General features: G+C 42.8%; 1 protein-coding gene across 1 annotated transcript; it reads left to right on the plus strand.

Moving 5' to 3' along the window:
* Positions 1-15,206: 15,206 nt before the first annotated feature.
* Positions 15,207-16,823, plus strand: TMSB4X (thymosin beta 4 X-linked). The gene is made up of 3 exons (XM_056498949.1): positions 15,207-15,311; positions 15,852-15,965; positions 16,351-16,823. The coding sequence occupies exons 2-3, from the start codon at positions 15,866-15,868 to the stop codon at positions 16,383-16,385; spliced, it is 135 nt and encodes a 44-aa protein (XP_056354924.1). The 5' UTR covers positions 15,207-15,311; positions 15,852-15,865; the 3' UTR covers positions 16,386-16,823.
* Positions 16,824-25,456: the final 8,633 nt, after the last annotated feature.

Consider the following 25,456-nt stretch of genomic DNA (forward strand, 5'->3'; position numbering starts at 1 on the left):
CTGGGAGAAGAAAGCAACCCCCACCTCCTTTCAGGTGGTTGTAGACAGTGATAAAGTACCTCCTCAACCTTCTTTTCCTCCAGGCTAAACAAGCCCAGCTCTCTCAGCTGCCCTTAAAAGACCTGTGCTCCAAACCCTTCACCAGCTCTGCTGCCCTTCTCTGGACATGCTCTGGTCCTCAATGTGAAGGACCAGGAAGGATTTATTCCAGACCTTAGCAACACAGACAATCCACTTCTGTGAGTGCTGGGTTTAGGCTTCGTTGGGCTCAGAGATGAGATGTGACAGAATTTACTTTTTTTTTTTTTCAAAGAAGGAAAAACTTTAAAAATGGAACATAGCATTGAAAAGCTGCATGGAAAATCCTGTGGGGTAGCAGAGGTGTCTATCCTGGCTTTCAATGCATGAAGTTCTGCTGTTCATCCACCTTTTTCATGACAAAAGCAGAATCGTGCTTATAATTCTTTAATAGAAGAATTATCAGTATTTTGGAAGCCACTATCTCTCCAGAACATCCACAAAGGGCAAAGTAGAAAACATAGAGAAGCATTTCCATCTAAGGTTTCCTTACATTAAAGTACAGTTTTTAGGTCTTTATTTCACAAGAAAGGCTACCATTAACATCATTATGACCAGTGTGGGAAGAGAATACTCAGGCAGGGATCAGCATTAGCTCCATTGATTTCTTTGTGCAAATTGCAACCCCTTTCAGTAATATGGCACAGAATGTGGCCCAAGCTCACACCCTGAGTTTAGTAACCCTTAAAGAGCCCAGTGATTTGCCTGGAACAGGTGAGTCTTAAGATCCCCATCCTATTTCTTCTGGGAACCTCCTCACACAGTCAACAGATCCCAGGTTAAGTTAACAGCTCTGCTAAATGTTGATTTTAAAGGGAATTAAGTAACCCAAATGTCTGTGAAAGCCTGGGTAGTTCACTTATTACTATTAAAGGACTAAAGGGCTCACCTAGTATTAGCTCTCTAAAAGTTAAGTGGTTATTGTGAGGCAGTCCTTCCACACTCTCCTATGGTCAGTGGGAAGGCAATGAAAGGAAACTGGAGGGTGATTCATTTCCTCAACCTCCATCCTTGGACTGGCTGAATCATCTGAGGCTGCTGCACTGGCTGTGGGGAGGGTCTGGGCTACAGCTGCAGGCTGACTTTGGGCAGGATGACTCTCATCCTCTGCGATGCTTTCAGCAGCACTTGGGGTAATCAGAGTCCATTTTTTCTGTAAGTGAGACTCAATTTTCCAAGTGACTTCCATTTTTTTTGACAAATATTGTGTCTTTCAGGCTGCTAATAAAAATGTTTCTCTCAAAACACCTCTCACCTTGATAGAGGACTGATTGCTGATTCTTACTTTTAGTGAACACGTTTTGTAGGGGTCCTGGCTGTGTTTCCTCATTTTGGTCACAAGAACAGGAGTGGTCTCATGGGCCCTAAGGGAGTCAGGATATTTTACACTTATTGCTTTCCCATTATCCTAAGAAAGAATTTGGATTGCCTTGATCCTTCTTGGCAGTTCTTTATCATGATGTTATCTTCTTGGTATTTAATCTTTTTTTCTGAGTCTTGAAGTTAAGCTGTTAAGTACATTAGGACATTGTGTTTCTGTATTCCACCATTAAAAATGAGTGTAGACTTTGACCTTTACAGTTTTTCAGAGATCTCTCTTGTCTCTTCTGCATTCTTTGAAGAGCCCCCTAAGTTATTACTTTTATTTGCTCCATAAATATCTTGTCAAATTTCATCAGAATGATTCAGCTTGAATACATTTGTCTCAACCTCACTGCCTAACTCAATCTTCCCTTAGCTTGAATGCCACTCCTGTCTTCATCTGTCTAAACTAGTGTGATTAAGTCCTCACAGAGTTTACCTTTGGCACCAAAGGCATTAGGTATTTTCTCATTTTCCTTAAAATTTCATAGGGAGGCTTAAGTTTTAGACCCTCATTTGCTCAAAAATTTTTACTTCATGATTGTGGATACCCAGTATGTATCAACTATCACCCCATATTAAGGCAGATGGACATCACCAACTAGATGAGGGAGTGGTATGGGTTAAGACCTTCTGAGACAAATCCTAGGAGGTACAGCAATTGTCTGGGGAATGGGAGATGCTGTGATTCCAAGCCATGCCCCTACTCACCCCTTGTCCCATGCCAAGTGGTTTCAAGCCATGCCCCTTGCACTCATGCTTGTGCAATGTTTTCAGCCCACCACGGTCTGAATGACGTGAGGTTCAAGATGCTCTCCTAGAATGTTAAAATTTTAACCCCATAGGATCTGAGTAGCTCCATCTACCTGGAGGTTGCCCCATCTTTGATGCCAGAGTGCAAAGAGCAGGCACTAGCAGGTGCTGCACCTCTGCTCTGCAAAGGGCCAGGAGCCAAAACAAGTGGGGGACAGAGGGGTTCAGTGTTCCCCTGAGCACCATCAATGGGAAATACCTCTGGTCCCTCCCTAGTCTAATCCAGGAAACACAGTTACAAGCAGACTGCATCCTCCCCTGCAGCTTCCTGAGCTCCCATTGTAGGCTTCAGGACGAGTATGGTAGCAACATTAAGGCAAATTTGGCTCTTTCCCCTGCTCTCCAGTCTGCATACTGAAATGTTCAGTGAAACATTGCCTATGTTGGGCATCTGGATTATGGCAGGCTGGATTTCATCCATCTAATGCTGATGATGCATTTGTAAAATCTCAGAGGAATACTGATATTATGCAACCACACAAGAACTTTAATACATCATTTGAAAAGTGGCAGATTTATATAAAGTAGTTAAGATGCTGGAAGGAGAATTATCCCAAGTACCCATTTATATATACAAAATAATTTTACAGTGTCTCTTGAAATCTTGCCCAAAAAAAGCTTGGGTCAAAACTTTGTGTCAGAAAATAATGAATCAGTTCTCTGAGGTAGACTGCTCAGTCTCACTCTTTACTTCATTCTTTCCCCATTACCAAATCCCTCCTTAATCTTTCATTCCTTTCCTTTGCCCATTAATTGGAAACAGTAGCTTTCTCTCCCTGGGACAGTTTTGACTAGAAGTATCAAAAGTAAGTCTCTGATGTCCCAATCTCATCTGATATCCCACACCCTCAACCCTCCTTATAGTCTGGGGATAGTAGGGGTGGCCACCAAATTGACCTATTTTAGCACCAAACCACAGGAGAAAGACAAATACTAATGGGATGCTAATTTAGATAATATCCATAGCATATCTTTGCTGGTGCAAAAGAAATAATGGACTCTTTTAAGGTTTTAAATTCAAGGTGAGTTACTATGGATGCTGAAGGCAGATGGGAAACTACCCAGATTAATAAGCATAAACGACTTTTTATGCTGGCTGACTTTCTGTGTTATCTTCCCCAAATCAAAAGGGACTTTGTATATTCAAAATATTCAATGGCTGAAATAAAAAGAGCAGTCCCATATGTAACTTTTGTCTGTGCCTAATTTCAATTATTAAAGGCAAAGGATAATCAAACTGCTGAGCTCCAAAAAATTGCCCAAAGCATAATGACATAGGATAGCTCATTTTGAGCAATCAATTCTTAAGTGCACTAATACAACTCATGCACAGCTCCACTTGGCCTTACCTCAGCAAAACACCAACTGTCTGTTTCATGGCATCATTTATTTTCTCCCTAATTGTGTTTTGTTTGCTAGGCATTACTATTAAAAGCATGATTGTAGAGCTGGTGAAAAGCAAATGCAGATGCAAGTAAGGAAGGAGGACTGGTTTGAATTGCAATAAAAACCACTTATTGTCATTTTCCATCTCATTCAGAAGCTCTGCTCTGTTACAGTCTAAAAAGGGAAACAATACACAGGAGCCAATGAGTAACAAAAATAATCAATAAGTCTGAAAACTTCAGCAAGCCATTAAATGAATTACTAGTTTGCTCTCATCTGGGACAACTGCCTAAGCATTCAGCAGCAAGAATATCACTCTGGCTGGACAGGCAAAGTGGCACCAGGGGTGTGACTGAGCCCATGGTGGTCACCCTGCTTTGCTCTGTTCTCTGCCCAGAACACAGAGAGGCAGCCTCAAAAGCCATGACAAATCTCCATCTCGAGGGAGCCTGGTTGGGCTGCACTGGTTCTTTCAAAAGAAGTCCATAAAAAACATCCTGATGAAGATTTAATAATGAATGACACATAGAGGAAAGAGAGTAACTGGAGATATCTGTTTATCACCTGCCCTTGTAGCAAAAGCAGATCTTCAGTGAGAGTGGAACACCATGCATCTGCTGTTGGTAAAAAGATTTCTCATAAAACTAAAAATTAACTGTGTGAATTCCCACTAGGTGTCAAGGAGAAGAGTTTGGTAAAGCTCATGAAGAGTGTTATGGGACAAATGCCCAGTCACAGTCTGTTCTGGAGTATAAAGCCTCATGCCTCACTCCAATGCACAGTGGGCTTCTCACACCCAGAATGATGCAGAAGTATCCATATCACAGTCTTTGCATGGGCCTTGCAATTCTGCTGTATTGATCCCTTGCTGTATTCAGACCTGAATATTTACCTCCTGCCTATTTTTCCCACTGTTTCTAATCTATGGCAATATTTTTTCCTCACTATCCAAGTTCACAGTTCCCATAAAATATGTTTCCCATAAATTGTTTTGTTTTTAAATAAAGCAGTTACCTATTCTTGTTTAATCTCTGTTCTACTAGGCCTTGCAGTCTAATCTCTCAGGAAGCATCATCTTAATATTTTCCAGAAGCAATATTAACACATCATAGAATATTTCCTGAGCATATGCTAAAACTCCAATTACAGTTCAGCTAATGAAGCCATACAAATGTTCAATTAAATAAAACATATGCAGTGCAGTCTACCCACCAAAGTACTTGCCCAGTAGTTGACTGTAATCACATTATTTGTATTCCTATAAGATCTGCTTCTTCAAAGCTTTTGGTGTGATTTATTGTCTTAGAATATTGAAAATTAAATAGGAAACAAGCGAATGCTCCTCTCTCTGACTGCAGGTTGATAATCAGTGGGTCTCTCATTCTTACCAAGAACAGGAAACTGAGAGTCTCAGCCCATCCTTTTGACTAACCCCCTTCATACTTCTTGCTCATCCCCTCTTCCCTCAGGAAGGAAAAACACCATGAACTGTGGGGTTTCCTCTTTGCCTCTGTTGATTTTAACTTTAAAAAATGAATAAAACTAGTCTTCAAAATCTTTGTTTCATCTTCAAAAGAAATTGCCTTATTTTCCAAAGACAGTGTAACTGGCAGCTATAGGCAAAGTCAGCAAATCCAAAGCACATTATTTATGCAGCACATAACCACAGAGCTGGAAGCTCATATGCTGTAGATGGATGGGGATGATAAAGCAATTGTGCCCAGTGGTATGGGCTCAAGAAAGATGTTTCACCAAACATGAACAGACTCTTTTGTTTCTTGTTGAAGTATTCTATGGATTAATTGAGAAAGACGACTAAGTACCATCCTCCTGCTATCAACAGAGTTGCATTCCTATTTTTCTGATAACCTCATATTTCTCTGGGAGAGGAGATATAATTCTAGATTCCTCATACTAATGAATTCTAGGGGAAAAAAAGCATACTACCTAATTATTAGTGTTCCCCTAATGGTCAGAGCCTTCCTCATGGCAGTGTGCTGGAGTTGCAAACACAGAACAAAAATATGGGTTTAGATCCACTGCAGGAACTGGAACAGTAACTTTTCTCACCAGCAAGTGATAAATGAAGTTCTTGCTATAATTCTACCCCAGGATCAGCATGAGGGAGTCTCTTTAGATCACTCATTTCATTTAGATCTCTCACTCATTTAGATCACTTATTTCATTACTCAGTAATGAAATCAGCCCACATTTACAGAGTCCTAGGCCCTCAATCTTTTGAAGAATTTGAAGCAAATTTGAGATTTTTCCAATTTCATAGCAAAGGTGGTGATAGTTGTAGGCTGCATGTGAACAACGATTTTGTGCATGAACCCACAGCAGGGCTACATTTCAGTTCAGAATCATCTTTCAATGGGTGAAAATGTGTGGCTGGGTGGATGCTCCTGGGATTCAGATGGGAAAATTGGGCAAACTGTGGGTTGTGCAGTACATACTGCTACCCTCAGTGCTAAGGAGGGGTGGGGGTGGGATGCTACAGGATGATTAAGCTTTTCAGGAAATCCATTTTGTCTGAGAATCCTGAATTTGTTCCTCTTAAATAATTTTGCTCATGTCAGTAACACATCCAAATAGGAAACATTCTCCATTGCCTTGCTGCTTTGCTTTCATTTTCGTGGTGATGAACTGGAAGTGCAACATTAACCCTTACTGCCTGGTATTTTCCAGCAAGGTAAAACATGTTAATGTGAATGACCCCCAGGCTAAGAAATATAACTCAAAACCATTGAGTCAATATAGCATAACATAATATTATAGGTATACTATATTATCATATTACATTAAAAATGTACAATATATTATGCTGCATTTTTATGTTGTATGTGTATTAAATATTCCATATTCTATGTTCTGTATTATGGTGTAGATATATATATGATATATTGTACTTTGTACTATACATATTATATACTATACATACACACACATATATATGCTGTAGGTACATATATATATATATATATATATATATACACACACACACACTTAAGGATTATCATCACCACAGTTTCTGACCACATTCTCACAGAAATGGTAAAAACAAACATATTTTTGAGGAGTCAGGGTTCTGGTGTGTGTTAGTCATGGTCTGATCAACTATTAAGGAATTCTGGAGTGATGTAATTTATAGATCTGTGATAAACTTAGTCAAGAGCAAAGCACTGGTGCTCAAAGTAGCTTATGTGCCTGTTTCAGGACATGTATGGATTTTTCTGCCTAAGCTTACCTTCAGTGTGTAAAGCCTGTGTTTTCTTGAATATTGATTTTCAATCTGTGCAAATACATGGCAATCCCCAGCAAAATTTGAACTCTATAGTTTATACATATACATATACATATACATATACATATACATATACATATACATATACATATACATATACATATACATATACATATACATATACATATACATATACATATACATATACAATTTTGTTTTTTTTACTCCCTCCAAATAACCAGTGTTAGGACTAAGCAATGGCAGGACTAGCACTGGCAGATGCAGTGTAAAGTTTATTGTGGGAACATGATCCCTTATGGAGCTCGAGGGTGTGTCTAAATGAACAGAGTTAACATTTATGCTGAGTGTGTATTGCTGAGAGAGAAATGCAACTTTCCATCTAGCACACGTCTCCCTCCAGCTGTCCTGTTCAGGCATGGATGAGTTTAGACCTGGATTCTTGGAATACTTTGGCTACTATGACAAGCACAGAGGAGGTGTAGCATTGAAGTGTGTGTGGATACAAACCTCAGCCCGGTGGTGGCAGCAGTTCTTTAGGAGTGGGCAAACGCTGCTTCAGCAGCAGGGACTGCACACAAACATTTGTGGGCAGAGACAGACACCTCTCACATCCAGTTCAATCTACAGGCTCTTCCTCATCCCAGAATGAAGGTTTCATGAAGACCACTGCTGTGAAATAAAACTTAAATTAAAAGTGAGGGAGACAATCTGAATACCACAAGGCTATGAGATGAGATGTGCTCCCTTTGGAATGTTTGGCACCATCCTCAATTTCACATCTATTCTGTATAAGGCACAATGAGAAACCATAATAAATGGAAGTTGGACCCTTATTAATATCAATACCAAACAACCATGGGCTCAAAAAAAAAAAAAAAAAAAAAAAAAAAAAAACCAAAACGTAACCCACATATTTTTGCTCTTTCTCCTTCTGTGTGATAGCTTGCATTCAAGTTCAAAGGAGCTGCACACCTTTCTGCACAAATGAGCCCTGCCTGCAGTGACATATTTTGGCAATAATCCACTATGTCAATATGTATTAGTGTTACTGTTGTTGTTTTTCCTGAGCATGTGTGTAGTAACTTCCTACCAACCTTAAAACATGCCAGGGAATGCTTTTGTTTCTGTTAGACATAAACAAACTTGTATCTACGAAAATGAGCATGAGGTGAAACTTGAGATGCCACAGACCCTGTTATCACCAGAAGCTGTGAGTAAAGCTCTTTTTGCAAGGCAAAATGGACACTGTTCCATCTGTTCCCACCACTACTTTTTCTGCAATCAACCATGTCTGTGGGTGTATGCATCTGAGCCTGACACTTTAAAAACAAAAATCACAAGCTTTATCAGTTTTCAGTCTCTAGCACTGGTCCATACCTTTCTGTGTGGAATAACCTGAACACTGCTATGGGCAAAGTAGTGCATTCCTGAGCCCCTGCCAGTTGGTCTCAATGGCCTCAAGAGCAAAGCTAGTCCAGGTGAGATTATCTGAACAAGTGAGACAGTGATACAGCCTGAGAAAATTCCAAATACCTACCAAGCACAGGGTCCTTTTCAACCCACACAGCCTGCATGTGTGACTTTGCTACAGCAGATGTCCCTGCCAGTCTGCACCTCTGTTTACACTTAGACATTGCAATTCCCCTCCAACTTAAAAGAAAAGTGTGAGAAAAAGACTCACAAGTTTCAGGGACTGTGTGAGTGCCAAGGACACACGTTTGTCAGGTGATAAGAGAGCTGTGAGATGAGAGATGCTGTGAGAGCTGTGCCTTTCATCCTCAAGAAGGTTAACCTGCAACAAACACACACCAATGCCTAGTCTGTGACACCTGTGCAATACACCAGAGACAACTAAAATCCAGGATTATAGCAGTTACAAGAAGCATTTCTTCTCCCTTGCTTTTCACAAACTGGCACTACCAAGAAAGCATCACATCAAGAAAGTTTAAACGACTGGATGTGCTTTACCTCAAGAGCTTCATCCCTCACTCCTTACCCTGGTGTAAGATTGAACGGCAAGGATGTGAGACAGGTTTTGAGCAGATCTAGGTATTTTTGTATCTTGTTGGGTGGAAAACTTAGTTTCTTCTATTTTCTTTTTTTTCTTTCTTCTCTTCTAAAATTAAATTAAATTAAGAAGGGAGTAGTGTTGAAAAATAAATAGATAGATTAGATAGATAAACCCACATGTAAACTTTGAAAAACCTCACCTGCCTATAGCCTTACAAGAGACAAAAGATTGTTGCACTTCTATGGGCTTTGGGAAGCCAAAACCAGAAAGAATAGCTGATAGCTGAATGCACTTAAGATGGTTTTAAAGCAAATGCCTCAGATATGGCTAGCAGCATTCAGCACAAGTGGTAAAATCCACCCAAGAAAATCAACATAAGGCAATAAACCTGGGGTGAGTTCCAAATTACCACTAGTTTAAAGCCAGCTCAGAGGTAACTATATACAGAGCAAATAGCACAGGTGTGGCCTCAAGGGTAGAGCCATTTTCCAAGCTAAATAAGTAAGTCTTTCTGTATGCTCATGCACACTTACACTACTCTTCTGTGCCATGCCAACTTGTCATAAGACTCTGGCTGTGCAGGGAGGGAGCCCCACTTTGGAATGACATAATTCACCTAATTAATGATGCTGGGTACATTTTGTCACTCTGAACCTCATCCATGAGTACAGTCTGCAATGTGGGTATCCTGGGGATGGTCTCTGACAGGTATTTCCCCATTTCTGTGCTGTTTCTTAAGGGCAAGTGGACTGTCAGTCCTCAAGGGGACTGCCAAAGCCCACACAATAGCCTAGGCAGCTTGATGCTATTAGTCATTGTTTCATTCTGAGTGTTTACTTCAGCCATTCCTTTTTCAATGGAAAGCTGATAAGAATGGCTGCCTTGTCTTTTGTGCACATGGATGTCGTTGTATGTTGAACAGACACCACAGTCTTTTGAATGCCTATCTAGCTTTACCTTTGCATTGAAAGGAGCTCATATTCAATGATGGCATAAAAATCCAGTCTTTTCAGTTGCCTGAGATTTCTGTTTGTAATGCCTATGGACACCCACACACACACACACCATAAAATCAGCACTTTTGCTCAGGAGAAACCTAGCATTGCAGGAACAAGGGGTTGCATTAGGAGAAATGATTCATCATGTTTTTGTGATGCATAAAGCTGATATTGCCACTTACATACTTTCAAAATTATTATTTTTACTCATATAAATGAGAGGAAAGTTGCTGCAAAATTCAGAAAGCACTTGTGAAACTTTGGCAGAGAGATGCTTTTCTTCAGGCAGAAGATATGCTAGTTTATTTTTTTCAGTTTTCTCAGGTACTTTGCAACTCGATCACATTTCTAGATATGTCTTTCAAACACAGTGTTTTCATATAGAATCATAGAATAATTGAGGTAGGAAAAGACCTGTAAGATTATGAAATCCAATCATCAACCCAGCACTGCCAGTTCCACTGCTAAACCATGTACCCACGTGCCCTGTGTGAAAAACACAAGACAAATAACTGGAAGTTTGGTAGTTCCCTGCAAACTTACAGATATCCTTATGACACTGAGACATACATCTCTTGCTTCTTCTACATTTATTAGAAATTTCAGAGTATGATGACAATAAATTCTTAGCATCCCTGAAAAGCCAGAAATGACAGCCTGAAGGCCCCCTCATCTTGTTTGCTTTGCTATTGATGGGATGCAGGCAGCCTTCCACTTGCATATTTGAATAGCCTGGCTTCCAAACTGTTGCATTGCCACAGCTTTCTGTGTGCATTAAGTAAAGGCTCAGCACTTTTCAGTTATTGTTTACGGGTATAGGCAAGGGAAGAAAAACAGAGTCAGGCAGATTGGTGTAGGAGAGGAGCATCTGCTACTGGAGGGTATAAAGCTTCCTGTGCAGCAATCTGAGCTTCCCAGCCTAGCTCCTCCTCTCCTCTCCTCTCCTCTCCTCTCCTCTCCTCTCCTCTCCTCTCCTCTCCTCTCCTCTCCTCTCCTCTCCTCTCCTCTCCTCTCCTCTCCTCTCCTCTCCTCTCCTCTCCTCTCCTCTCCTCTCCTCTCCTCTCCTCTCCTCTCCTCTCCTCTCCTCTCCTCTCCTCTCCTCTCCTCTCCTCTCCTCTCCTCTCCTCTCCTCTCCTCTCCTCTCCTCTCCTCTCCTCTCCTCTCCTCTCCTCTCCTCTCCTCTCCTCTCCTCTCCTCTCCTCTCCTCCTTTCTGAAAGTCATGACCTGTTGCAAAGTTCCCTTTTGTCAAGCACAGTGAAAAAGGAAATGCTGCTTCTTGTAAAACCAATTAGCACCAGAACCTGGCCAGCTAGGATAAGCATTTTGCAATCCCTCTTCTGAAATCAAGTGGTGGGGGGGATGGGAAGGTTCTCCTTTTAAAAACGTTGCTCCATGAATCAATTACCCTTTTTAAATTTTAATTGTCGGTAGCAATTTGTGGGATGTGGCACACCACAAATATTGTGCTCTGGTGTTTGAACAACTGAGCACCCAAGCCCTGATGTCACTGTCAACACCCTGCTGCTGTTGGCAGGGAGACAGTGCAGAAAGTGACTGCCCAAAGGGATTGTCTCTTCACTTACACTCTCGGGCTCACTGCCAGCTCCTGTTTCCTCTAGCAGTATATGGAGTGAGAGAAAGCATCCTCTCTCAGAGAATCAAGCATGTGAAAAGAAGATTTCACATGTGAAACCGAGACCTGGAAAACAATCACTTGGCTTCTCTTTCTTTAATTTATTTCCCATATGATGGAGAAATTTGCATAGAGAGTTTATTTTTAGCTTCCTAGTCATTTTATGTGCCTAGAATCCCATTTTGTATAATAAGTTGAGATGGAATTAACCTTGGGAGCTTATCACATAGATGTTGCATGGTCCTTTACTTTTTTCTTTTTTTTTTAATAAATATGTAAACTCTATGGCAGAATAAGCATCAGATTAGAAGATTTGTGCTCCTGGTTATGTTTCAAAACATTCTTTGAATAGAGTTCAAGGAAAAGTCCACTGAAGTGAGTTTGAGATACAGACACTTCCACTGACAGCTGCTAATATCTGATTGAGCCCCTGTTGCATGGCCTTAAGTGTCACATCACATTTAAGCAAAGAGGATCAATATTACCTGAAGAAATGTTCATGATTTTTATAAAGCTTCAAATTTGAACATACAAAAAAGATGCAAGAACTATAGTTTACCAATTAATACCTTTCCTGCAATGTGAATTTCATAGAGGGCAAGAAAGAACTTGCTGCCTTACTCTAGTTCAACCCTTGAAGGTGTTAGCCGAAAACTATGTTAGCAAGGATCCAATTTCCTTCTTGCAAATGGAATCAGCAATGTGCTGAAAAGTGCTCTCCTTTAACATGCAAATGACTGATAGAGTGTATGTCTAGCAGGGTACTACAATATCAAATATTAGTTGACTTTTTCAAGGGATTTGTTGAACTATTTTTTTTTTTTTTAATAATCACAGGAAGAAATTGCTGACACAAAACTCAATAGAGCACAAAAAAAAAAATAAAATCATCAGCTCATCAATATCCAAACTAAGAATTCCTAAGCTAGCTATCCTTTACAACTCATGACCTCAGACATTAATTGAGCTTTGTTTTCCTCAGAAGTTACTTGATATGTGACAGTTTTGCATGAACAGGCATCTTTCTAGCACTTGCTTATTAACAAATATAAGCAAACATAAAAGAACAAGGAGATGTGCAATTTCTCTAGCTACACCACTAATGCAAATGGTTATGGAGAGAATTCAATTCTACAGAAAGTAGCTGACCTCTTGCCACCAAAATGCAATAACACTCGTTTTCCTTCCCCAGAACAATCCTGGTATGGAAAGTACATGTAACATTACTAAGGTACTGTGACTACCTCAGTATTACTCCAGAGAAAGAAGGTATAGGAAGGAAGAGAAAGAGCAACAGGGTAAATCTTTTGTCACTGTATCTCAGAACTGTAATTGATTCTAAGCTCTGCAGTGGAGTTCGGTTTGTAGATAGCAGCAAAGCTCCATCTAAGGCTGTGGCTTACACTGATTTTAGAGGTTTCATGGCTCTGTCCCAAAATGAGCAGAAGAAAAGAAGGCAATGTTGCTACTGGACAAGCAGTTTCTGAACAAAAGCCAGACCCCAGTCATACAAACATTTGCTGTTCTTTAATTTCAGGAACACATTTCTTGCAGAGGAGAACAATACTAAAGATCATTTATATTACATTGACTCTCACTTAAAAATCAGAAAAAATCTTTGGCAAAACTGAAAAGTCTGAGACTGTAACATCATTGGGGATGCTTATGAACTGGTCATCAGGAAATTTCACAATTCCTAGTCATGAGGTTCAGTGCCCTAAGGCATCAAAGCAGTAAAATGACCATAAACTCATTTTACAGAACTTGCTCAAAAGCTAACAGAGTTCACTGGTATCCAACACAGAAGATCCCTTGGAGCATTTTAAATGCCATTATTATGAAAATATGTGAATATCCCCAAATTATATTATATATTCCTGGTCCTTGCTTTCCTGAGAGGTTCCTTTGGCCTTCAGTCTTGCACAGTTGCTGGCTCACACCATGTTCATCTCAGTTTTGGAGGTGCTCATGAACTAGATTTTATACACATCTCCAAATGCAAAGGAGCTCAGCTTGAGGAAAACTGTGGGATGGCTGGAAATCCTAGTTCACTATGGAAAGTATTGTTGGGATTGCCATGGGGACAGGATTTTACCTCCTCTAAAATACAGCTCTGTAAATGCTATGAATAATAGCCAGCCAAGGGGGAGAGGACAACCATGAAACAGAGAAAGCAGCACCCCCAGGGAATTTACCGAAATGTATTTACAGTTCTCCTTGCATATATTAATACTGTTCGTGACTCAGGGCTTCTAATTCACCAGCAATCACACTGCAGGGCAAGGCACAGGGAGCAATGCTCTCCACGGTTCCCATTCAGGTACACCAGAAGGAGCAGCAATGACGTGAATTCCCACACGCCTGCTCCCGTACCCCCTCAGTCCTCGAAAGCGAGCAGGGCTGCTGCCAGACAAAGGCGCAGATTTCCCTGTCAGTCAGCCGCACGCACACCTCCCCCCGGCGTCTCTCGGCTCTTGCACGTGAACACTTCAGCTCTTTCCCAGCGCCGTATTCGCAGGAACAGGAATCACGCGTCCCGTCCTCTCCGTGCTTCTGCCGCCTCCCCTGGAGCAGCTGCCCACCGAGGCAGATGATGCTGCGGTTGGGAGCGATTGCTGCTGGGGATTGAATCCCCCGAGCCAGGGAGCCGCTGGGCACGTCTGGAGCGCCGCAGGGCGGGCGGGCAGCAGCCCTGACCCAGCCGAGGGCCCCTCAGTCCGGCCCGGCTCCCAGCCCGGCTCCGTGACCGCTCCCGGCCCGGCTCCCAGCCCGGCTCCGTGACCGCTCCCGGCCCGCTCCCAGCCCTCTGTCCCGCCGGGCACGGGCAGAGAGCAGCGGGCGGGCTGGGAGGCAGGGCCGGCGGCACCCCGCCAGAGCCATTGTCTGCTGGCCCGGCACCAGAGCCAGGCCGGGGGCGTTGTGGGGAGGTTCCCTTCTTCCACTGCAGCAGGGTTGCGCGACGGCAGCAATGGGATTCTGCTGTCCCTGCATCGGGATGCAAAGGCAGCGGGGGATTGGGGAGGGGGCTGGGGGGCGCGCCGGCGGCGGCTCCCAGAGCTCTGAGAGGGTTTCGGCTTTTCCTTCTAAACGCCGACATTTGAGTCACGTTATCAGCGAGACGATATTGCTCAACCAGGAAAGCGTCACGCAGGGATATGGAGCAGAACCACCGCCCCGCTCCAGCCGAGCACAGCCCTCCGCCGCCGCGGGAGCCGGCCGGGCTGCCCCGGCCCCGGCCCCGGTCCCGGTCCCTGTCCCTCCCCCGTTCCCGGTCCCTTCCCCGGTCCCGGTCCCGGTCCCTGTCCCGTTCCCGGTCCCGGCCCGGCCCGGCGCGGACGCGCAGCAGCCGCGGGGCAGTGGCCGCTCCCCCCGGCCCGTCCGGGGGCTGCCTCCTGCCGGCCGGGGCCGGGGCACGGACCGAGGGGCTGGGGCGATGCTCGGCTACGAGCCGAGCTGAAAGCCGTGCTAGTGTCTCCGTGTGTGTCTGTGTGTGTGTGTGTGTGTGTGTGTGTGTAGCTTTGTGTGCGTGTACGCGTGTGCGCGGGGAGGAGAAGGAGGGCTGGGCGATGAAGGGAGGGGAAGGAAGCAAGGGGGGAAAGAAGAAGAGATAGAGAGAAAAACGCGGAAAGCGGCAAAATGACATCACCGTCATTTGCATAGGCGCGGGGATAAAACCGCCCCGCCAGCGAGCGCCCTTTATACTGGCGTGCGGAGCGGCGGCAGCAGCGAGCGGCGGGACCGAGCATCACCGCGCGGCGACACCGGTGGGTCCTGCCGCACCCCCAGACACCCCCGGTCCCTGAGCACGGGCAGCGTGAACCCGGCACCCTGCCGGGGGGACCGCGGGCAGGGCAGGGCAGGGCAGGGCGCGGGGGCTTTTGTCCGGGGTGGGAGGGAGGCGCGGAGGAAGGGAGGGGGCTATTGTCCGTGGCGGGTATTGTCTGCGGGCGCGCTGCTGCAGGGCGGCGGTGTGCGCGGCGCAAGGCGGCTTTGTTGCCGTCACAGGGCTGTATTTTTAAATTACTTTTCCCTTAACGAATTAAAAACGCGGTGAGCGCCGTGTGCGTCCCCCCTATTGTATTCCGGAGCGCCCGGTGGAGGCTGGCGGCGAACCGCAACGCCTGGGATGCTGGATTATACAGACCCTTCTAAAAATTAGCATTATTTTTAAACATATCGGGGGTGAAGCGTTTTGCTTGCGGGCAGCTGGAGCGTGCGGGTGCCCGCGGCGGGCGCGGCCCCGCGGGCGGGGGGACCGGGCTGCCCCAGCCGGGGGTAACGGGGCTCTTCCCCTCCGTGCGCAGAAACACCTGCCAACATGTCCGACAAACCAGACATGGCTGAGATCGAGAAATTTGACAAGTCCAAATTGAAGAAGACAGAGACGCAAGAGAAAAACCCGCTGCCTTCAAAAGAAAGTGAGTGAGGGCAGGCGGCGGGGAAGAGCAGGCGCGGAGGGAGGGAGTCAGGCAGGGAAGGAGGGAGACGGGCAGGGAGGGAGGGAGGGAGGAAGGGATGAAGGGAGGGAGGCGGGAGGAGACAAAGAGGGGCGGCGGGCGGGAGCCGGGGGTGCGGCGGTGCAGGGCGGAGGGAGGATACGCGGCTGTGTCTGTGCTAGACAGCCAGAGCCCCAACCCACCACCTAGCAGCGCTTAATTTACAATGATTTACACCCTGATTTGGTCTGTAGCTAAAAATATACATTTATTTTAGCAGTTTATAGAAATTGTCATGTAAATGCATTTCAGGTTCTCGATTTTCATTTTGTTTTTCTCCTTTTTCTGTTTTTTTCCCCCTTTTTAGCAATTGAACAGGAGAAGCAAGCGGGTGAATCGTAATGAAATCTGCCCTTCCAAATTATGCACTGTACATTCCACAAGCATTGCCTTCTTATTTTACTTCTTTTAGCTGTTTAACTTTGTAAGATGCAAAGAGGTTGGATAAAGTTTAAAATGACTGTACTGCCCCTTTCACATCAAAAGAATAGAGAGAACTACTGACACTGAATGAAGGCGCTGCCTTTCCCTCTGCCTGTCTGGCTTTGGTCCTGGTGGCATGAAAGAGCTTGCATGTTGATGAAAGAAGAACTTGGGTGGGACTACAGTAAACTAGAGTAACACACGAATAAATGCAAAGCTGTACCAAGGTCCTGCGAGCTGTAAAATGCAGTTAATCGAGTGCCATTTTTTTTTTTTTTTTTTTTTTTTTGTTCAAATGATTTTAATTATTGGAATGCACAATTTTTTTAATATGCAAATAAAATGTTTTAAAACCTGGATGGTATTTATGTCCTCTATTTGGAGAACTGTATCAATGGATAAGAAGCATAAGAACCGGTACTGAGACACAGGATACTATAAAACCTTTGGAGATGCCTCAAACATCAGTCACCATTTTAATTTTTTTCAGTATGTGTGCTCACCAATACATAAACTTGCGATTCTTGAAGCTAGTTTTTAGACAGATTTCAGTAAAAAATTGCATATCTTATAATTTGTCACCATGTGAGTATATCCCTTTAAGTATTTCTTTTATGCAGAGACTGATAAAAGCAAAAAAATCGGGCTGCCTTTATTGCTTTGCCCCACCCATAGCACAGCTCTTGTACAAACCATTCTGTACTGTTGCAGACATTCAGCCTCGGTTGTATAAATCCCTAATTAATTTGTTTAATAATTAAGGCTTGTTATTTTGACACAGTATTTAAAGGAAGCTGTAACTTGAATTTTAAAATCCAGATTGAACATAAGCTTTTTAGTTTTGTAAAGCATTTAGTGGTTGGTGTCCCAGGGAAATAAAAATAATTTGCTACTATGTTGCTCGTGTTTTGAACAACGTCTTTTAACAGTCTCCTTGATCCTAAGAGCTGGTTTCAAAGTTTAAAAAGCTATAGTCTTCTTAAAAATTCAAATTGGACCATTTGGGGACAAAAACCTTGTGGTAATTTACTTAAAAAGATCATAATAAATCTGGCATGCAAATAGCCACACTCCATTGCTGGTTTACAGCAATTCTTTAAGGCCTGGGACAGTTTTTGGTTATTTTTCTTCAAATGACTGCGGGTAAAACCTGTGATCCAGGGAGATCAGTAGGAGTTGACTTTAGTAGTCATGAATTTCATCAGAGTGGAGTGAGTAATGAACATTCTGGGAAACAAAAATGCTGTCAGATAACCTGTAGGAGGGTGGTGAGCGTGCTTCTGCAGTGCCTTAGTTTTATCTTATGGATTTGAGGCTGCATCAATTTCAGCCAGTTCCTATAAAGCAAAATTAGTCCCTTTGGGGAAGCTTGAGTTTTGCTGAGGCTGCTGACTTGGTGGGGTCACGTATATTTGGGGTTTCATCCTGTCACTGCTTCCTAGAAGGATCTGGCTGCAACAATAAGCTGGCCTTGGTTTGACACCATTGAGGGCAGTGGGGCTCCTCTCCTTGGAGATTTGGTGGATATCTGTGCTTCTGGAGAAGGTGGGAGCCAGAGGGGTGCCACATGCTTGTGGGCACAGTCTCCAGCCCCCCAGACATGGAAAACTTGCAGAATTGAGTGTTTGATAAGAATCTCCGTTCAGGCTTGAGATTTTTTTATGCAGTCCATGGGAAGATTTGGGAAGTCCTGGTGTCGTATAAGGACCTTCACAGTAATTTAAGGTGATGAGCTCAGGAAGGAAATGAACCATTTCTTGTGCTTGTTTAAGCTCTGATTTTATTCGCCATGTGTAATGGGAAAGATGGGAAATCTACAAGCTGCGTTTCTGAAAAGTCAATTAATCAGCTCCCAGCTACTGATCTTAATCAGGTAACATGGGATGTGACATGTCTTGGTGCAGAAGTGCACAGTATGAGCTGCACGTGCACTCATACTGTGTAGAAGCAAGTGCTTGCTCAGTGTGGATTTATCTGTGGGAAAAAAACAGCAAGGTATTTCTGAGGGAGGCAAAGCACGAGGTATACACAGCTCTGCGTAAGTCAGTGAAAGTGCATGCTGTAATACAGCATAGTTCAGCAAAAATGTCATGAGTAATTGACAGTAATGAGGCCTATGACTTCAGAACTGCACATCCAAAGTGATCAGTGCTGGTCAAAGGGTACCAGCAACTGCAACACGAGGTGGTGAAGCTCAGATCTGTTTTCAGGAGATAAGGCACTACTACTGCTATAGCTCTGTTTCTGCCATCAAGGACTGAACAAAATTACAAAATCAACTGTGAAGAAAACCTTCAGGTCAAATTCAGGGATTACAGACTGGAGTTTATCATCCCCTGCTTTGCTCCTTGTTCAGCTTTTCTCAAACATTCAAAGAAAATTGTGGCAGGTCTATGCTTTGCATAGGCAGTACTGAGGTGGTCACATCTGACACCTATTTCACAGCAATGCAATTGAGGATGTGAAACATGAAGACTTGGAATCGATTGTGATACTCAGGACTGTCTGGACTGGTTCTTGGGTGTTGTTAATAAAATCAGTCTCTTCAGCTGTCAGTCTAGAAACTTTCATCAGCCACAAATTAACTAGAAAAAAAATATACAGCCCAAAACCTGGTTATGAAAAAGGGTCATTAGAAAGAGAAACATACGGATTTTGATCTCACACTCAGTGCAGGCACAGCCTGCCAGCCCTATGAGACTTATGGTGTCTGGTGTTGCTGCCTCCCCACCCCCAGCCGAGGCAGCTCTGCCGAGGTGATGTGGTGAGAAGCTCTGCCCTCCAGCACTGAAGCAAATTCTTCCTTTCTCAGTATTTCTCAGAAGATTTTCTCTCCCTTTCATGCATGTCCCCAGATATCATTAACTATACATATATTGGACAGAAAGCATATGCTAACCATATCCAAAATAGATCGTTGTGGTATTAATTACAGAAATGTGGAGACTTCAATGTAAGCATTTTGGTCTTCTAGGCTATTTTTGTGCAATGTTGAATGTGTGATAAAACACCACTTCCCCTAGTAACCCTTTACTTCCCTAGAAACAGTGTAGAAATGAGTAGTTCCTATTGTGTATTGTGATCATATATGGCTGCCACACACATCTGCTGCACAGCAGAATTTTATTAATAAGGAACTCTGCGTTACAAAACATCATATAAAACACAGTGAGCTCATCATACTGTGTTCAGTGCAATAGTTCCACTGGGCTGATACTAAAATGGGTGTGAAGAAATAAAAAATGCAGCTCTTGCTTATTTGTTGATGTATAGTAGGATGACAATGCAAAGTAACCTATGTCAGGCTTGTCCCTCTGTGAGATCCTCTGATGCTCCAGCTTTGTGCATATTCAATTCAAACAGGCAAGGCAATCAGATTCTCAAGAAACAGGCTATTTTGTTAATTCAGAGAAAAGGAACTGCAGACAACATTTATTCATTATTTGTATGCTGTCTGGCAGTTTCATTTGCTGGTATCCCTGTGATATGGTGATTAAAAAAAAAATACTCTGCGCTTTGCCGTGCTCCTCTTTAAAAATTCTGTGGCTTAATGACAGGAGTCTATTTTTCTCTCTGTTTTCAGCTGAACTTAATGATCTGTATTCCAGTATTGCTTTTACTGGGTTTTAAAAATGTCAGAACCCTCTTTGACTTCCTCTTCTTCCTGCTTAGGGAAAAAAAAAAAAAATAAATTAAACATAGTGGGTTCTCAGAGATGCTTAATTTGCCTCTGGGTTAATGAGCTTTTAGCATTTGGGAGCAGAGCAAAGATAATTTTTTCTCCTGTTCCTACAATCATGAGGATTACAACATTGCTTTTTCTCCTTGTAATCAAAAACTGGAGTTCTCGGGAGATTTTTCAGTCTCATGGAGCTTGGGCTTTATGAAAACTGTCAGGCACAACAAGATTCATGCAATTATGGGAATTGGCAACTGGGAGGTTCTGCAACCATTGCTCCCTAAGTAAGTGGATGCTGATAGCTAAGCAGAATCAAATATAGGCCTATAGCCTTAGTTTCAGGCCATAGTATGCAAAGAATGGCATAGTGAGATGACTAAATATGTTTTTGGTTTTTTTTAATTTACAATTCCTGTGACCCCAGGTTTTCTGATAGCTCTAGATTTTTTTTTTTTTTTTTTGCCTAGATTTTCCTTGCAGCAATGTTTTGGAACTGAGTGAGTGGATTTACTCCAATTTAAAAACATTTCCAACATTTGAATAGTCCCCAAATATTCACCATGTGTCCCATCAAAACATTGTCTTGAAAAAAAATTCTTCATTATATTGACCAAAGGGCTCTCAGTGATGAAGAAAATTTTCCCCACTATTGTAATACTCATCACTTTATCTTTGGCATGTGGTCATGGGCTTGAAATTTAGGCCTGGAAAAAAATCTCATGTGATTTTTAGACATTGCAGAATCCATGAACAGACATTTGCAGTGTTCTTTGTTTGCATATTATGGTCAAATACTGAGTACACTTACTAGACTTAGAAATATGTTTGAAAATAGAAAGAAAATCCCTCAAAATCAAAACAACTCCCCCCAACAAACAGGAAACCAAGAAGAGGAATGCATTTGTGTGTTCTATAATATTTGCCATGAACAATTTAGTTATTCCTAGTATCTTCTAGTGGTGTGAAACTACTGCAGTAACATTCAGGTCTCTAAAATAAGTCAAATTAACTTGCTGAAATCTACTCTAGACCACAAGTATGAAATTCATACCTAATGTATTTTACAAATTTCCATAGATATTGCTTTATGTTTTCTTTTTTAAAATGGTGGTTCCTTTCCATCTGACATATAACTACTTATGATATGGTTTATATTAGTCAGATATAGCATTTTTAAATGTTTTGAAATAGATAAATACTTCTTCAACCATCACTTGAAGTTTTGGAATTTATCTTTAAAGCCTTCTGCTCAGCTAGATTTTGATGCAAGATAATGTAGTGAATTGTGGAGCTACATGATAATCAGAAAAAAAAATTCACTGGATTAATTTTTCATGCATCATAGTTCACCTCACCTGCTCTATGTCATGTGGTCTGCACAAGAAAATTGAGCCAACAGAAGGATATTCTTCATCCTTCCACCTAAACTGGACACTGACCCTCTGTGCAGTGTGAATAAGAAAGTCCATTCTTTGCACTGCATTTTTCTTGATGTTTAATGTGAGAAACCAGCAGTAGAGGGAAAGAGGCCATTGCAGATGACATCCTCAGACAGAAAAGTGGGCAGGGCCCTGAGCACCCACACTGCCAAAGTGGAAACCCTCTTCAGCATGCTGAGCAGCCTCCAGGCTCAAGCAGGTTTACTCACATGTCCTGGGCTCTTGTGAAGGTCACCCAAGTTCATCCTGGGGTGTGCATTGCTGGCAGCATCACAGGGTGGGCCCCAGGGGCAGCCCCAGGGCACTCCTCAGGGCAGCAGAGACTTTTTTGTTTTAGCATTTCAGTTCAGCTTTCCCGTCACTTCAGTCACAGAGTTTCAGCCATACAGAGCAGTAACACAAAATGCTTGAGCCCTACCAGTACTAGGCTGGAATGCAGACCAGCCATAACCCTATGGTCCCAGCCAGGGATGGCTTTGCATCCAAAGAACAGGGCATGTATGTATGTAAATCCATTACTGAAAGAAATTAATTACCAGATTAAGGATACTACAACCTGTATGAGGACTTTTGCTGATAGGGAGCCTGATGCCTACCTCTTCAAAAAATCTTGTCCTTATTTTACACCAAAGGCTACAAGGTCCCATGGAAATTATTCAGAAAGCGTAATAAAATTACTTTCACAAGAAAGCAATAAAACATGAGCTTTATACAAAAATTCCTATTCCCTAGCAGTAGCAAACAAAACAAGAAATTGAGTTGGTGAAAGCATCAATGATTTTACTCCCACTGTATTGTTCCAGAATGAATTAGGAATAAGAAATCTCCTAGCAGCTGAGCTATACCCCATGACTCTGACATGTTGGGGCAGGACAGATGGATCCCAGACAATCTCATCTCCACAGCTCACAACTACAAAAGCAGCTGATGCTTGGATCATGCAGAGAACATTGCTCCTGGGAAGAACTTCACATTTCTTTAATTTTTCTATTATTATTTTAGCAACTTTAATTACCACTCTGAGACACACAAAAAAAATCTGCTGCCTGGTGGTAGCTGACTTGCCAGCATTTAGTGGAGGGGGAAGGGGAAGCCCTGAAAACTAATGAGGCTAAAAATGACACCACTTCTCAGCATGAGGAGTTAGAATGATGCCAAGAGGAATACAGGTGAAATTCTGGGAGACATGCATCCTTTTATAGGGGTCCACAGCCTGCACATATTCATACATGTCTGCTTCCCTGGTGCTTTGCTTGTAAAGTCATCCCTGCTGCGTGTGGGAGGTGTGGGTTACACTGAGAAATGCCAAAGTGGCTCTTGAAGTCCATTTTAAAGGTTAAAACTAGGAACAGACTGGCATTCTCCTAAAGGTCTTTAAATGGAAGAGCTGTTTAATCACATGCACTGCAGCACGAGTACAGCACTGTCTCTTCTATACCATTCTCAGCTGGAATTTGTGAGCTGGTAGGCACAGCTTGTTTTCAGCAAAGGCAATGCTGTGGCATCTACAGTTTGCTCTCTCCAAGATCATAAAAAACCAGCAAACAATGTTTTGAGACCAGGAATGGTTTCACACAGATTTTAATTTGGTTGCCTAAAATACTTTTAAATGCACATATAGGGTTAACAGTAATGGAGGAGTTGAATATTCACAACTTCCAGTGAAATTTCCCTCCTTGCTGAAGCAAAGTCCCTGTGAAATGCCAAGGTGCTGAGCAGGTGTGGTTGCCTTCATTTTGATGAGTTTTCAGGATATGAGGCTAATTTTCATTTGAATGTCTAATTAAGGGTGATAACATACTTTTAGTGCCATGCAACTCTCCCCAGTTTGTGATATTAGGGTTTATGGGGCCTCCTAGCCAGGACTCTGTTGCAATGAGCACTTCTCAGAAGCAATGGGAGTATCCCCCCTCTTTGCACAACTTATGAAGTGCAATCACATATCTCAAGGCTTTCTCCTCTCACTGTCTCCTTTCACATATTCTAATTTTTCACTGAATCTTGCCCTAAATTTGTTCTCCTCTATCTAGATTAGCACCCTAATAATACCACCATTATGTGCCCAAGAAGTTTGGTCTTCTCCTTGGTCCTCACTCATCAAACTCAAGCCCTGGGTGTAACATCCCTGTCAGCAGCTACTCCCTGCTTCAGATCATATGTCTGACTCCTTTATATGGTCTAATAACCTGTCAGATTGCTTGGTGTCTCCAAATTGCTGACTCTTAGCAGGAGACTACTGCCAACTTTTTGACAGTGGAACTCTATCTCTTTTGCCTGAGATGTCTGTGCCTTTAAAATGCTGCCAGCAAAGGCTTTGCTCTTTCCTTTCCCATCTATATGGAGTGACCAAAACTGGTCCTCAGGGCTGATCCAGCAGAGGAAACAGCTGCATGCCAGCAAACTGGAAGGGTTAGGTGCTGTGTAGGCTGCCTATCAGGAAGAAAGAGCTCCTCTCTAACCTTTATACAGTCCTTCCTCTTGTTTGTCTCAGCTTCAAAACAATACATTTTAGATAGTTGTAATGAACTTGTTTATTTCTAGTGCTAAAATCCTGGACTTATCCTTTTTCACACTGCTAGCCAGCAGTGGGAAGGTTAAAAATGCAGTCAGTTACCAGTGGCAACATACCAGTGTTGTAAATCCTGCCCACACATCTTCAGATCTACTGACATTTGAAACATCTAGGTCTTTTCTGTTAGCTATGCCAGTGTAATTATGTCTTGGTATAGCTTTTTTTCCTACATGTCATCCTTCAGGAGTGCTCAGATAAGTATATTTGAAGGATATAAATGGAAGGAGAAAGAAAGAAGGAGGCTGAAGTTACAAAGAAAGAAAGGAAGCCATTTCAAATAGTTCACTGGGGTGTTTGAAAGAGCAATATCATATATTAATAGTTGCAATTTAACAACAGATCTGATCCCTTTAAATTATTTGAGATTCTTGCCTGTGAGCTGCAGGACAGGCTGTGCCAGTGAAATCAATTAAATTTCATATCAGTACTGTGTGCTTATCTTGCACAGCAGGGATGTGGAGGTGCTGTGCATCCTTCTAGTCAGCAGTGCTGTAAGCCAAACAGGCTGCATGTAGTGGAGTGGCATATATGCTAAGGCAAATGTGTGAAATCTCCATGTGAGGACCAGTGAGTCATTGCTGCTTCTCTTTAGAGTCAGCAGGGAGAGGAGACAGCTTTGCTGTTGGTCAGGATGCAGCTCCATGCAAAACTGGCCGGAATGAATGTGAGAACTTTTTGTTTATAGTGCGCACATACACACAAACAAATGAAATTTCCAAATTGAGTGTGTTTCCAGATGCTGAGAGAAAAAGGCTTTACTGTTTGGTTAAGGCCTTTGATCACTGCCTTGCTCAGTAGCCAAGAGCACTGCTGTTTCTGCAGGATTTTGTGAGAGTCCACCCCAGTACAGGTGACCAAATGGAGCCCCAGGTGATGGGAAGGGTGGCCACGACTTCAGCTGGGTGTGTCCAGGGAAGCAGTGAGTCTCAGCTAGAGCCTGGCCCTTGGCAACTTTCTTCTGTGCAGTGCTTTAGAATAGAGCAGGGGTCATCCCCTCATGCCCAGCTCTGCTAAGTGATCTTGAATAGTTTGTTATTTTTGTTACTTGCTGCTGGCCCAGAGACAGCAAGGATGGGACTACCCAGAGCACAGGTTCTCCTGGAGCAGAACATCTCAGTCATCATCCTTCTCACAGAACAGCATCCAAATATGCACGTGGAAATTAAGGCAGGTAGGAAACTGGAGTACCATGCAGTAATTAACATGTTTAAAATTCCTTTTTATTGATATTTTTGCAGAAGTAAAATAGCTTAGATCAGTGCTGTATTATGGGCACCTTAATCACGTGTCTTCAGGCATG

The sequence above is a fragment of the Oenanthe melanoleuca genome, chromosome 1 (assembly GCF_029582105.1).
Source record: "Oenanthe melanoleuca isolate GR-GAL-2019-014 chromosome 1, OMel1.0, whole genome shotgun sequence".
Taxonomy (NCBI): domain Eukaryota; kingdom Metazoa; phylum Chordata; class Aves; order Passeriformes; family Muscicapidae; genus Oenanthe; species Oenanthe melanoleuca.

Coding starts and splice junctions, on each gene's coding strand:
- TMSB4X (XM_056498949.1), top strand. CDS start 15,866: ATGTCCGACAAACCAGACATGGCTGAGATCGAGAAATTTGACAAGTCC. Junction 15,966..16,350: donor CCCGCTGCCTTCAAAAGAAA/GTGAGTGAGGGC, acceptor CCCCCTTTTTAG/CAATTGAACAGGAGAAGCAA.